Genomic DNA, 14,541 nt, shown 5'->3' with positions numbered 1-14,541 from the left:
AAATACAAATAAAGGGATGTAAGCATAAACTAGCCAGAAGTCAGAACTGATCTGTCAGTGATGCATTTATTTAGACTGGGGCTTCTCAGCTATCTTGGGGCCAGATGAGAACTAGAGAGCACTTCTAGTGACGGCTCGCACTGTAACCGAACGGTGGCTGGGGAAGGGGATCCGTGTGTCCTGCTTGATCTGGGTGTTGCTGAAGAGGTTGGATGGAAGCCTGGCTTTCTCGACTGGTGAATATCATGAGCAAACATGCTATCTTTTCTATAGCTTTTTCTGAAATTTGCAGCAGATTTATAAAAAATACATCATATTTGGGTATTAGCTGATGTAAACAGTAGTTAAGGCTTTAGGGTCTTTATTTGCATGCTTTATATTTACATTGGAGCTATGTTTATAAAACATATTGTAGCACTTAATTAATGTTGGACTCTTCAATTGAAAAATAATGATTTTTGTTTCCCCATTTTATTGGTAAGATGTTTACTTTTGAATTTTAATTGGTAAAATTTGCCATGCTTGTTTTTCTTATTTGAATAGAAATTCTGTTCTTATTAAGAAAAAAATATTTTAAATGGATTTTCTTGTGTAAACCACTATAAAGTGATTAAAAGTGATAAGCTCTTCAAAAGGCAGTGTCTTACAGTATTTGAATAGCTTACATACTAATTGGTTTTTCAACTGTGTGCCTGGCTTACCTGTGACTTTTTGTTCATCAGCATGTTTTGCTACAAGGTAGTGTATCTCATAATTTGCTCACGGTTTGTTTTCAGACTATTCCCTTGTTATGCATTTTGCTATTTCTTTATGATGTTTTCAGTAACTTCATCTGCTTTTTGAGTTCTAACATAAACTTTTTATAAAACTTTATATGATAGTTGGCGGAAGAATGGTTTGCTTTTATCTGTTTCTGGTATAAAAATTAAAAATAATTTCTGTAAATTAATTTTGAGGTATTTATTACTATAAAATTGAAAAAATGAGATCAGAGGTTATCTCATTGCATTTGTCCTTTATAATGATATCTGTACCTTTACCTTTGAGTGTTTTGATTTCAATCTGTGGAACAGTAACTTGCTTGTATGAAACTGAAAAGGAATTCACTAATAGATTGTTGGTTTACATTTAAGAATTTTTTTTAAAGCAAACTATGTAAACGGAAGAATAATCTGAGTATGTCTCAGATATGCAGCATTAACTTCCAACTTGTTTTCAGTAGTGGAAGCTTTATGTAGAACAGCTGGGAAGCTTTTATAGAGGATGTCGTTAGTAATAAAGAGGAGAACTTACATCTTTAACAAGATTTTGTCTTCTATACAGCTTGCCCAATTTAGGCAGCGGAAGGCACAAACTGATGGTCAGAATGGATCAAAGAAGCAGAAAAAGAAGAAGAAAACAGCAGACATCAAAGATGAAGAATCAATACAAGATGGGCTTGATACTGCTCGTTCTCGAGGTGATGAAACATCCACGTGCAGCAGCCGAAGGGGAGCAGCTGCTACTGCTGACTTTGCTATTATCAGGACTTTGCATAGTGGAGAAATTATCAAACACAACCAGACTTACACCATTGAGGTAAGTTTGTCTCAGGCTGTAATCAGTTACTTCTGCGGGGCAAAATAGTCCATTAATTTTGAGAGTGGGAATAAAGGAATGGTATGAGATTTTGGATATTATTTCCTTCCCTCCTCTGTTCTTTATATGTCCAGACAAGGGTGCTTTCTACCTGCTGGCATCATGTTTTCTGTGGTAGTCAGTGTACAGAAAGTTGTTGGTACTGTTGTACTCCCTGAATGGGCAAAAATGAGTTTTGTTTTATTGCTTTATTTTATGCATTTTGTTGTATTAAAAGTTTACAAATTGCAGTGGATTTTTGATCACTGCAGCAAAATACAAAACTAAACGTCTTTCTTGTATTCATAATGTAATTTGAGTCTTTCTGGTTAATGAGGAGGAAGAATGAATTTAGAAAATACTACTTAGAACTGGATGGCTTAAGAGACTGATGAACAGATACTCTACTTTTACTACTTAATGAAATATAATCCCAATTGGTAGGGGATGAAAGTACATGCTACAGGAAGGTGCTCAATGTGATATACACTGGTAGTCCAGTTCAGTTCTGAGTGGACATGAATTCACGTAATGTAATATGTTGTTCCAGATATGTATCTAGGGACAAGAGATGCTGATGTTATTTACAGACTAGCTTATTCCATTCCTGAAAGCAGTGCCTCTAAAAGGATGAGTGGCATTCTGAACAAGCAGCTCAACACAGATTCCCAGCTCTGTGCATGTGAATGCAGTCTTTTCTGAGAGATGTAGTACAGATGAATGCTCTGCATTTTGACTTGTTAGTCCTGTGCTAGGATAGATCGTTTGTAACTATTTTGGCTCCATTATGTCGTTTCCAGCAGCTGAGAAGTAATAGAGAAATTACACTTACTGAAAATGTCTTGCATTTGTGTTAAAAAAAACCTAAACCCCAAAAAACCAGTTAACCCTGATGGAGGGGCAGACAGACTAAATCATACATGTGAATAAAAACTCGTAAAGTAATCGATCCATTTATTGTACAATTTTAAGCCTGCAGTATATCAGTACACTAGATATTTTGAACTTCATAGATACATGCCTTTAATATGTAGGTTTTCAAACTTAGAAAGCTCATGTTAGGGCTTCAAAACTGTTTGTAGTAACTCAATAAAACTGTCTGTTAAACTCATAGCTTTTCCTGGAGGAGGGAATAATTTCTTTAAAGAGTATTTAATGCTAGAATGATTGTTTTCATAGATGAAGATAAGACTTTTTTGCCTTCTAGGAAAAGAGAAAGGTGTACTTCATGAAATGCAGCAGGATATCTACAGCTAAGGAGAGAGGACTGCTAGGGCTGAGAGCTGTTTAGAGGAAATCACTTAAACTGTTGGTTTAATAATATTATAGTCTATATAAATATGACAACTGTATGAAGAAACTTCCTTAACCAAATATATTTTGAAGTACATCATGATTGCATGTTACAGATGGACTCTGCTGACTCTCAGTCAGGGTAAATATCTCTACTATGACTGGAGAAAAAGGGAAAAGTACAGAATCGCAGAATAATTTAGGTTGGAGGGGACCTCTAAGGTCATCTAGTCCAATCCTGTGTGGGTCTAATTAGGTAAGCTTGGTCCTAGTAGTCTATGTTGGCCTCTGCATGCTAACAGTACAAGACATAGTTGATTTTAAAAATGGAAAAAAAAAATCTATACTGTAGTTGCTAAAGATTGCACATATAGATATATTCTTAAGATTGGGTATGATTTTTCTGAGGTCTGCCTTATTCCCAAAGCAACTTATCTTATGTTTAAATAAATGAATATAGAGATGCTGAGGATTTTCTGGTTTGTTGGGGGTTTTGTGTTTGGTTGGCTTTTTTCAAATGTAGCTTGAAAAGAATTAGCATGATGATTAGTATTTGTTTGTAATTTGACTCTCCTGAATTACTTATGTCTTAGTGATTTCTAAAACAGCATTCCCTTCCACCAAAAAAAAAGCTGCTCCCAATTGGGAGAGCATTTTTCTTTGTTACATGTTGTCTATGGCCTGCTTATTCATGTTAAATAACTAATTGGTATTTTGGAGTTGGAAGATGATTGCTGAAGTCTCTATCTGTGCATAGAAGAGGAAAAATTCTGAAATAGTTTCAATGAGTCTCATAACTTACTGTTTTTAGTCTTATAAGTGCAATGATTTGGACAGAGAGCCTGTATTACAGTAATTGGATTAGAGCACGCTTAGTTGAAATGGTAGCCAATAGGTAATAGGTAGTTTCAGGCTAATCTCTGCAATGGAGAATTATAGATAGCTGCTTTGAGCTGTTCGCTTTTTCACCCAACATTAAATCTTTACAGGCTGCTGTGTCAGGAGAGTAAGGCAAGATTACTGGAGGCATTATGGAGGATTATTTTCTAGCTAAATTTTGATTCCACTTACTTCATCTTTTACTGGAATTCATATTTAGAATTGTTCTTTCTGTACCACAAAATAGAACATCTGACCATACTGCCTAACTACCTGACTGGGCTCTTCTGTGGTAGTTTTGTAGATAGAAGTTTATCTCCTGCATTTTTTCTAGTATGATTTTTTTAGTCCCCAGTGGAATTAGCATGTCCAAATACGAATAGCAAAGAGTTCTCTTTCTCAATATAAATAACAGAAAGTGAAATACAGGTACTCCTCTGGGAGCTTATTACCCATCCGAAGTTAGAGTAGTTCCTTTTCAGAGAGGGCAAAAGTCTGTTTAGAGAATTCAAAGTTATTTTTTGCAGTCATCCCTTTCCCTTGTTTTTTTTCCTCTCTCTTCCTAAGGGTGGGTGGATCCCCCTGTAATCTCTCCAGTTACAGAAACTAATTGGAAGAACTCTGGAAGAACTGTCACTGTTTTGTACTGTCCTTATTCATTCCACTTTACCTTCTGTCTGAACTTAGTTGTAATTTCTGTAAGGTTTTCCATCCTCTGTCAGAGGAATAGTTTATTTACAAGATTTATTAGAGAAATACCATTTGGTATTTCTGATACAAGAAATTTATACACTGAGGAGTGGAGTACGTCACTGCAGATTATATTCCAATTTGGCAGTGGTTTATCTCTGACAAGATGTACTCTATTTAAATCTGATTGTAATCAATTGGTTTGGGTCATAAATTACTAGGGAATACATTGCTTTGAATTGAATGATTTTCAGATTAGGAACCAAGAAGGGCATGATGAGGCAATATATAAGAATAGCAGTTCATATTCGGCATGTTCTACAAATTAACTCAAGACCCATAAAGTTCAGGATGACCTAAACAGAGGGTTTCATGACTAGGATTGTCACTTTACATTCTCTTTACCACCCTTCCTAGTTGTGGTCCTCTTAATTAGTCTTACTCAGGTTGTGATCGTCTATGGATTGCTGGCAACCCATGTGAAACTGGCCAAGCTAAAATAAACTTGTTTTCACTTCTACTGCTGGCTAATACACGTTCAAGAATGAAACCATAATTTTGTAGTTACATTTTTGTAACAGTTTACACTGAGGTCATAAAAAAGTCAATAATTGACTTCAAGTAGAATTCTGTTCCATGAATCAGTCTTGGTTCTTTCCCTATAATACTCTCATCTACTGCAATTGGAGTAGTTTAGTACTGGATGTCCCTTCTTGCAGAACATTTTATTGTCACCTGTGAAAGTTTGCTAAAGAAACATAAAAATCACTTTTCAGTTCTTATGGCCAATTTTGTATATGAGTTCTTTTGTGAATCCTGTGATAATGTTGGGCATCCAGTGCCAAAGAACGTGACTTCTGAGCAGTGCTTAACTGCATACAGAAACAAGTTACTCTGAAATGGACTTCCTGTGTTCCACAGGTTGATTACTCCCTTTTTTTATATCATCTTACAATATTTCCTCTGAAGAATGTATACAGAAGAAAGTGGGTTTAGTTTTCTGAGTATTTAAGTGTTATCATTAAAAGTACTACCTGCAGAGTTGATGGAGATAGTTAAAAGACATTGAACAGGCATCTTAAAGACTCTTTATAGGCAACTATCAGCCACATTGTCAGTGAAGAAAATATTAAATACAAAATTAAAACATCTTGCCAGAAGAGGATGGCTGTTTGTAGCAAGAAAATGCTATGGGGCATAAGTGGTAGAATATGTGCAAACTAACAACCTGAAGTCAGAGTGGAACAGAAACCTATTTCAAATTCCATGAAGTATTGAGAACTGATGAATAGCTTCATTGGCACTATCCTGTCAAAAGATGTTGTGTTGATAACAGTGTGTGTATATATGTATTTTTTGAAATATTTCCTTTTAAACTGGACCCCTGTGGTTCAGAAGTGAGCTGTGTAAAACCTAATTACTTCTCTTGACTAAAGAAGAATTGAAGCATACAGAATGGATAGCTTAATGGAATGAACTGGATTTTGAAATAGGGTTGATCAGGTCTTAGGAACAGAACATAGCTGCTTGGAGAGCAAGACAAGTGCCTGCAAAATGTTGACTACTTGTAGTGTTATTGACTCTGACAGCAAAAGAATAGCATTAAGTCTTACAGTGTTGAAGTCTAATGTGTGAGCTCATAGGATTTAACTCTTTTAAACTGATTTTTAGTAGGGTTTGGATGAACCCCTTAGCACAGAAGACAGATCCATGTAACTTGAGTTCATTTTGTCATCTTTCTGTACTTATCTTCAGTAAATCCCTTGGCAAAAATATTTGGTCTTAACAACCAAAAACCTATCTAGATGCAGGATTGAAGGAGATACCTTAGAAAGATTGTTTATGCTGCTAACAGATATTGCACACTTAAACTGATGGAGCACTATATGATTTTTTAAAAAAATATTTTAGTTGGTTTTTTTTTTTACTTTAGATTGGTATTCAGAAAGGACCAGCAATATATTCATTTTAAAAAACAAAATCATGTAACTGACCAAGTTACCATTAAAAAATTAGAGAATTATTTTCAGTGATCACCTTCCTTTGAGAATTTTCTCACAATAGCCTAAGCTTCAGTCTGTAAGTTCTATACCTTTTATTGTGATTATCTACTAGTTTGAGCTTATCCCAGGATCTAAACATTCATTTATCATCTTTCTTATAAACAAGGGACTGTTTATATAATTCATAGAATCATAGAATCATTTAGGTTGGAAAAGACCTTTATGATGATTGAGTCCAACCATAAACCTTGCACTGCCAAGTTCAACCACTAAACCATGTCCTTAAGCACTACATCTACACTCTTTTAAGTACCTTCAGGGATGGGGACTCAACCACTTCCCTGGACAGCGTGTTCCAGTGCTTGACAACCCTTTTGGTGAAGAAATTTTTCCTAATATCCAATCTAAACCTCCCCTGGCGCAACTTGAGGCCTTTTCCTCTTGTCCTATTGCTTGTTACTTGAGAGAAGAGACCAACACCCTCACTACAACCTCCTGTCAGGTAGTTGTAGAGAGCAGTAAGGTCTCCCTTCAGCCTCCTTTTCTCCAGACTAAACAACTTCAGTTCCCTCAGCCACTCCTCATAAGACTTGTGCTCTAGACCCTTCACCAGCTTCGTTGCCCTTCTTTGGACGCGCTCCAGCAGCTCAATGTCTTTGTTGTAGTGAGGGGCCCAAAACTGAACACAGTACTTGAGTTGCATTACAAGGAAAGCTGTGTGAGAAGTCAGACTGCTTGTCCTTGTTTTTTGCATGTTGAAGAAGTGTCTGTATTTCATTCACTATATAAAGAACTTCAAGAGTTGTCAGATCTAATTAAATATGTAAATTTATAGGAATACTTCTGAGCTTCTATAGGAATACTTTTAATCTTTCTTTGTGAAGTCTTCTGAATTGGAACAAACCATGAAAAAATGTAGAATAATATGGCCATGCATTTGTTACCTGTATTACGAAAATAAATAGCAATGTGATTTTCCCTGATTTTATTCCTTCCAGAGGACTTTGTCCTAGACTAAGGACATAGACTTACAAACAATATATAAAATTTGTGTGTGTGTATATGCATATATGCACAAATATACATATAAATATATACTATGAATATATATTTATATTAAAATTAAATATTATTAAGTACTAATTATGTTTTCCACAGCAGAAACACTTTCGTCACCCTATAGTTTTAAAACATAATTTTGATTTCTGTTTCAGTTCATGGCTTATTTTTGAGATCATATGCACTGTATGAATTTTACCTTCCACTTTCATATTTTATGTTAGTTTTGTTCACTCTGCACATAGAATAATACCTTTTTTTATGTTAATTACATTGTGGAGCTACATATTAGATTCAAAATATGTAGAATTGATGATGTTGTGATTGTAAAAACTGCACAGCTCCAGGAGATCTGAGTGGCAGATTCTTAAAAACAAAACAAAACACAGTTGACAGTTCCAAATTTTATTTATGTCTACTTATGCAAAACTGACTGTGTTCCTTTAAAAATAAGCCAGACAGAATTCCACGTAAAATGGAGACTGATTTAATGTGAGGCTGGCTAATGATTTAAGTGAATTTTGAAAAAGACCTTTATGTACACTTCACTTTAGCAAAAGTAGTTTTAACTCAAAATTAGACTTTTTTGAGTTCAAGAGTACGTACTTATTCCCCAGTAGTGCACTGTACATAGTTAATTTGAATATTTTGCATATTTTCCTACTAACATCTTGATTATCAAACCTGATACATTGTATGTAGTTCATCAAGATACTCTGTATTTAATTCAAGTGTCTTCCATGGCATGTTTGTGCTCAGTTTGCTAACGCTTTGTTCCTTTAATTACTATAATTCATTAGATCAGAAGATTTGAGTCTTTGTCCTTGTTCTTCCTGATCACTTTTACCTTTCCTTGGTTTCCATGGAAGCTGAAGGAGAATACGAATGTTTGTTTTAAAATTATAGTCAACATCAAAAGTCTTGCATGTATGAAAATGACATTCTATATATGATTATGTTCTTAAGCCAGTGAAGTTCCTGAGTAGGTAAAATTGATCTATCAAAGAAAAGTCCTTTTCTTGGTACTACTTATTTCTTTAAAAATAAAAAAATAAAATAAAATTTAAAAAAGCTACATTACCAAAATATTATTTTGTACCTGTAGGTTGTATTTTCATTAAAGGACTTTGTCATGTAATTATAATGTTTCCATGATTATAGTTGAACGGCAAAGTAATTTTTTCTTTTCTAAAGCTGGGAGTTCAAGGAAGTGAAGGTGGCCTTTGCTGTATACTAATCAAATTCATTTATACCTTAATATTTTCAAATACTGTCTACATTCTCAGAAACAGATGGAAAATGTCTTGTTTAATATTTTTGGAGTGCCATCATTGTAAATATTTTAATATTTTATTTTAGCCAGAAAGTGAAATTTCCACCACCGTAGAAGATTACAGTTCTGAGGTAAGACTGAAGTAATGCTTTTCCTAACTCTTCTTTCAACTTTTTCTTTTTCATGTTTACTGCAATGCTGTGCATTGTCTTCCAAAAAGAGAAGGAAGGAAAGAGCAGACGTGGTATTATAGACAAAGCTGTTGCATGTCATTACTGGTATGATTAAAGTACCATTAAACCAAGCATTATGTCAACTACATAATGTGATGGCTACTATCATCAAGAATGCAGTAGATATATGAACTGTTGTAACAATGTCATCATTACGGTTGTATTAATGCTTCATGTTGTCATTGGGGTTGTGGCTATGCATAGTTTCTACTCATTTTCTGTGGGAATCTATTTAACAAGTTGATTATATTTTAATGAGTTCCAAAGCAGCTGTTGCTCAGTGAGACTGGGCCTCAGTCTGCTGGTGGGAGGTGGTGAATGATTGCCTTTGTATCATTTGTTGTTTTGGGGGTTTGTTTTGTTTTGTTTCACTTATTAAGCTGTCTTTATCTCAACCTGTGGATTTTTCTTGCTTCTGCCTCTCCGATTTTTCTCCTCCTTCCCGCTGGTGGGGGGAGTGAGTGAGTGCCTGTGTGAGGGGCTTAGCTGCTGGCTGGGGTCAACTCACCACACATTGGCATCTACTACTCACCTCTGTCATGTCGAAGGGTAGTGGCATATGTGGAACTTTGGTCTTGTCAAATAAAACCATTTGTTATGTTTGTAAGGAGTACGCTACATCATGGATAAATGTGGGTCAAGAACATGCTTGCAAGAAATAGCCATGTAATGTCTTGAGTATAGTAAATATTGTTTCTAGTTTAAAAAAAAAATTTTTTTTCATGTCTCAAACCATTGCTTTCTGTAGTGACAGTCTGGGTTTTGTTTTGCAGATCTCTGTGCTAAACACTTTTGCAAAACACACCCCAGAATCTTAAGCTTGGCAACAAGTAAGAGGGGATGAAGTAATCAAATGACTCCCAGTTGCTGAAGTGAATTTGGTGTAGGATGCTTTGTTCCTCTCTTGATTTAGCCTTTTGTAAGAGAAGGTGATTATGCCTTAGAATAACTATTTGTTCCATACTGGTATTATAGCTGCTCATTGTGAAGCCTAAGGGAATATACACACCAGACAATGTGTCCCTGATCTGTCGCACTGCAGGATGCAGAAGTAAAATCGGTACCACAGTGGGCAGTCTAGACATACCCTGAAAACTGGAAGGACTTTTCTTTCACAACTTAAATGCTGTGTCTTCACTTGCTCATTCTCCCAGCCTGTTGTCTTGGCCAACTCTGTGTCTATTTTCTATCCCCTAGTTTTTTGTAAATTCACCCCTTCTCTGTAATAGCTCCTGTCAATCTTTTCACCTTTGCTTGCCCATCCTCTTTTTGCCCTTGCTTGGTTTTTTAACTGAGTCTTGTAGGCTTTTCAGCCTGTTTCTATCCTTCCTTTTCCTTCCACAGTCATTCCAAAGCCCAGTTTCTTTCCCAGCCCTTCCAACTTCATCCTAGTATTGTTTTTCCTTCTTTCTTCTTTTAATATTTTTTCTCCCTCTCCCTTGAAAACCTCTTCTCCATTATTCCCTCTTCTTATGTTGGGATCCTCCTAACGTTCAGCTCAACTTGTCCTAGGTGAAAGCAGTAGTTCTTCTTTCCAACCTCTATAAAATCCCAGTTATAGTTTCTTCCATAGATTTGGTCTCAGCCTTTTTAGCTAAATTCTTTTCCTGTCCCTTTCTTCCTCAGTTTGACTCTTTCTCTCCCACTTCCTCCTCCTGTCCTTGTTTATAAGCACCCTCACTTTCTTCTGCTGTGTTGGGAGAAGGCCTTGGGAGTACAAGGAATATTTTCACCTCACATTCATTATTGGCTACTTTCAAATACAGAATACTGAACCATATGGTCTGTTCAGTTGTAATCGTTCTTATGGCATGTTTTTTGTGATGCAGATTAAAAAAAAAAAATATCTGAGACCAGCACTTCTGGAATTGAAGATTCCAGTCCAGCTGCTAGGGAGTGCTGTAAATGAAAGAAAGAAAAAAAGATTTTTATGGAGGGATAGGTGAAGGAGTTGAAGCAAACTCTCCCTGGGAAAAATAATCAGTTTAAAGATTTAGTATTTTTCATAGATAAAATGTTTATATTGTCCAAGGAATTAAAGTAGCAAAGAACAAAAAGAATCGGAGTTTGCTTTATGTATGGTAAGATGATAGGGCAGTATGTGCACACAGTTTGCCATTGAGAGTGTAGCAAATACACTTCTGAACAACTGCTATGACCTTACGACACCTTTTTAGAATATGCATCACCATGGTACGTGATTACTATTAAATGGAATCTGCAGTATGTGAAGAATGAACCCTTGAAAACAGTTGACAATGGCATTGGTGTTCATGTATTTTTACAAGTGAGAGGTATTACTTATATAATGAAACACAACTAAGAGATTTTGATCACTTCTGAGCTTGTAGGAAGCAGTGTTGAAGACTGATTGCAAAAGCTCAGGAAAAAACATCTTTGCATAAGGAGACAGAATACAGAAAAGATCTGGCCTAATGCCTCACGGTAATTGTGGGTGTGTTCTGATTTTTAGTGTTTTTGTTGCTAGAATCAGTTGAATTCAAAGCTCTCATTTTAAAATGAATTTTCACATCTAAATACTTAACTTTACCCTGCTACATTCTTCAAAGATTTGTAGGTGCCTACAGAGTATATTAGTGAACATTTTTTTCAGATACTAGAGTCAACAGAATAACAGCCAGACTTCCTTCTGAATGTGCCTTTTAAAAAGTTGCAGATTTCCTCAAAAATGCAACAAGAGATGCACTTCTTATTGTCATTCCTGCAAAAAGACTTTTTACCTCCCCGAGAGTTACTTTATAAGACATAAATAGGCAGCACAAAACTTGTGAATAATTACATGATACTGGATCTGATGAAGAATAAACTCAAGTGGTAAGAGTTGCTATCCTAATAAGCTCTTTGGTATCTGCAATGAGGAAACAACATGTTTAGGAATACGTATATTTTAGGAACTGAATTTTCAGTATGTTTCATGTCAGCTGTAATGTTACTTTTATTATTAAAAGCTCTATTTACATTCATGGCCACCCTGTAAATAAAGTGATTGAAACCTTTTTAGTTGAAGATGATGAGAATAAGTTCAATTTTGTCTGTAACAGCTTAATTATGAAGTTGTATGAAATCTTGAGCTTACCTTTTTTTTTCAGATGAATGATCTCCTTTTGTTAATACTAAGAAACCACATGTTTCTGGAAACATTGGCCTGTTGATCCATCTTGTCCCTCACTGTTTAGAACATCTGTGATCTTTTTAGTGTTTTTTGTCAGAAATTATGTTAAAATCAAGGCTTTCCTGCTTCAAAGTGAAATAGGTCATAAATCACTTGTTTTGTTGTAGTGGGTAAAATAAGTAATATGTTTTTAATTCTTCAACCCCTTTTCTTGAGGAATTGGATAAAATTCAGTGATAAGTATTTCCCTCTTCAGGAGACTTATCAGACACACAGTTAGAAGTGAATACAGTCGTCTAAGCAAAGTTGAAGGAACCAGTGACTGTTTATATAAGAATTCTTGTCCTGAAGGAATTTTATTGTAAATACAGTCTCTTGTTCAGTTTTGTTCTGCCACCTCTCTAAATACTTACGTTATCAAATGTCGTAGCCAAACTGAAGACTGATAAATCCTTCATATAACTAGCTTGCCTTTTGTAACAAATTGTTCAGTTTGAGCAAGAATGAGACCTATGATTAGCTATTTAAGGTTATAGTCTAAACTCAGAACTAAGGGAAGTTAGACTTTTTCCAACAGGTAGAATTTTTTTGGTTTTTATAACTGTGTAAGGTAAAGTTGCCCCCATATATTTTCCATATGGCTTAATTTTCTGGTCTGACTGAAAGACCGTTCCACCGTTTTCTTTCCCCCTCTTATTGACTCTCTTCTCAATTTGCAAAGTGTACCTCTGAAAAGATGAATTTTACAAAGTTTTTTTTTAGATATGTTAATGAAATCTATACCTCAACCTTAACCACTACATAAAGATCTTATGTTACATGCTATTAATATATAGAAAAATATATTAAGCCATGATATTTTAAAAACCATCAGTTGTTAACCTTCAGAAGTTAATAGTTACATTATATGATTGTAATTATTTTCATTGCAAACTGAAAGTGGGTTTTGTTTATGGAGTATTAAAAAAACCCAACTGAAATTCATTTTCCCAAGTTGCCCTAATTGCTAATTTCATCTAAGTTTCATATAGTTAGTTGTGACATAACTAGAAAATTGAGGAGAGGCTAAGAACATTGATAAGCAGCATTGGAAGTCTAAGTATTAATTTTTGTACAGGAATCAGATTTCCAAAATATAAGAGAAAGGGGGAAAAATATGAAAACATGAGCTAAAATTGCTAATCCATTCCATTCCAGATATTTCTGTATGTTTCTACTGCTAAATCAAAGCCTATTTTTAATCAGAAGTCTGCTTGTCAGTCTGTGAAAGGTTATGTTATTTTCATGCATTAAGGTATTTTCTACATTTTTCAGTGACTGAACAGTGTGTATTGATTTATGCTGAGCATGAATTTGCTATTTATAAAGGGAAATTTCTGTAGTACAAGCATTAATGTTAAAAGTAGGTACACATTATTATTATTACTGCTATTTCTGAGGTACAATTGCAGGTCTTGCAAGGTCTAAGGAACATTAAAGGGGTACAGTGATTTCATAAATTTAATCCTGACCTCTGGTGGCAATTGTCATGAATCGCTGCCTTAATTCAGTGGTGGAGGTTGGTTTTCCTTTTGTTTCTCTGGAAGAAGATTCCTTTCATTTGTCTTAAGCATATGTATTTACTGATGCAATATAAATTATACCTTTATTTTTAGCTGATAGACTACAAATTATATTTTACTTAATTCACACAAATAGTATTTATATTTTGAAAATACCAGCAAGGAAGAAAAATCAGACAGAAGGTCCTTTGAGGCACTTCCATAACCTTCACCTGTTTCATGTCTTTTGTTCACCAAAACAGTTACTCCTGGGTAGCTAATGTGTTGTAAAATTTGATTTTTTTCTTACTTTGTGGTTATTTGTTTATGCAGTTATATCCAGAGCTCTTGTTACTCCTTGCTTCCGTTATCTTAAAATGCTGTGCATTTGATTGTTCTTTAAATGTTTAATTGTTTGCTGGGGTATGTAACTAAGCGCATCGTAAGGCATTAAGGCATAAGGACATTTCAGCATTAAAGGTGAACTGCAAAGCTTTAAAAAAAGAAATTATAAGAATCTCCATCAATAATATTTCTGGGCTTGCAGAAGATCTCTCTACAAGTAGACCACTGGGGCCACGAGACAAAACACAGTAGGCCTTGTGTAGACATCTGTTAACACTGAAGTTGGTATCTGGACTACAGTCTTCATATATTTTAGATGAGTGAAAAAATAATTTTAAGTTAAGATATTTTGAAGCTAATAACCTAGCCCCGACTGCCTGCTCTGACGCAGCAGAATTTCTGTCGTGCCGGAAGTTGCCGGGCTGCTCACAAGGCTCCCATCAGTGTAGCACCCTACTATGGTGGTCTGGCTGCT

The 14,541-nt window shown here is 35.2% G+C and overlaps 1 protein-coding gene across 11 annotated transcripts in view; it reads left to right on the top strand.

Moving 5' to 3' along the window:
- Positions 1 to 14,541, top strand: part of AKAP9 (A-kinase anchoring protein 9) — a 118,704-nt gene that overhangs the window by 26,014 nt on the left and 78,149 nt on the right. For all 11 annotated transcript variants that reach the window (XR_008575636.1, XM_054814347.1, XM_054814341.1 and 8 more), the window contains 2 exons: positions 1,324 to 1,578; positions 8,901 to 8,945. Coding sequence is in view for 10 of the 11 variants with exons in the window: in XM_054814347.1 (XP_054670322.1) it covers positions 1,324 to 1,578; positions 8,901 to 8,945 (300 nt within the window). In the remaining variant the exon portion in view is untranslated. The remainder of the gene's footprint in view (positions 1 to 1,323; positions 1,579 to 8,900; positions 8,946 to 14,541) is intronic.

The sequence above is a fragment of the Grus americana genome, chromosome 2 (assembly GCF_028858705.1).
Source record: "Grus americana isolate bGruAme1 chromosome 2, bGruAme1.mat, whole genome shotgun sequence".
Taxonomy (NCBI): Eukaryota; Metazoa; Chordata; class Aves; order Gruiformes; family Gruidae; genus Grus; species Grus americana.
The sequence above is the reverse complement of the archived record's forward strand: the minus strand, read 5'-3'. Positions and strand labels throughout refer to the sequence as shown.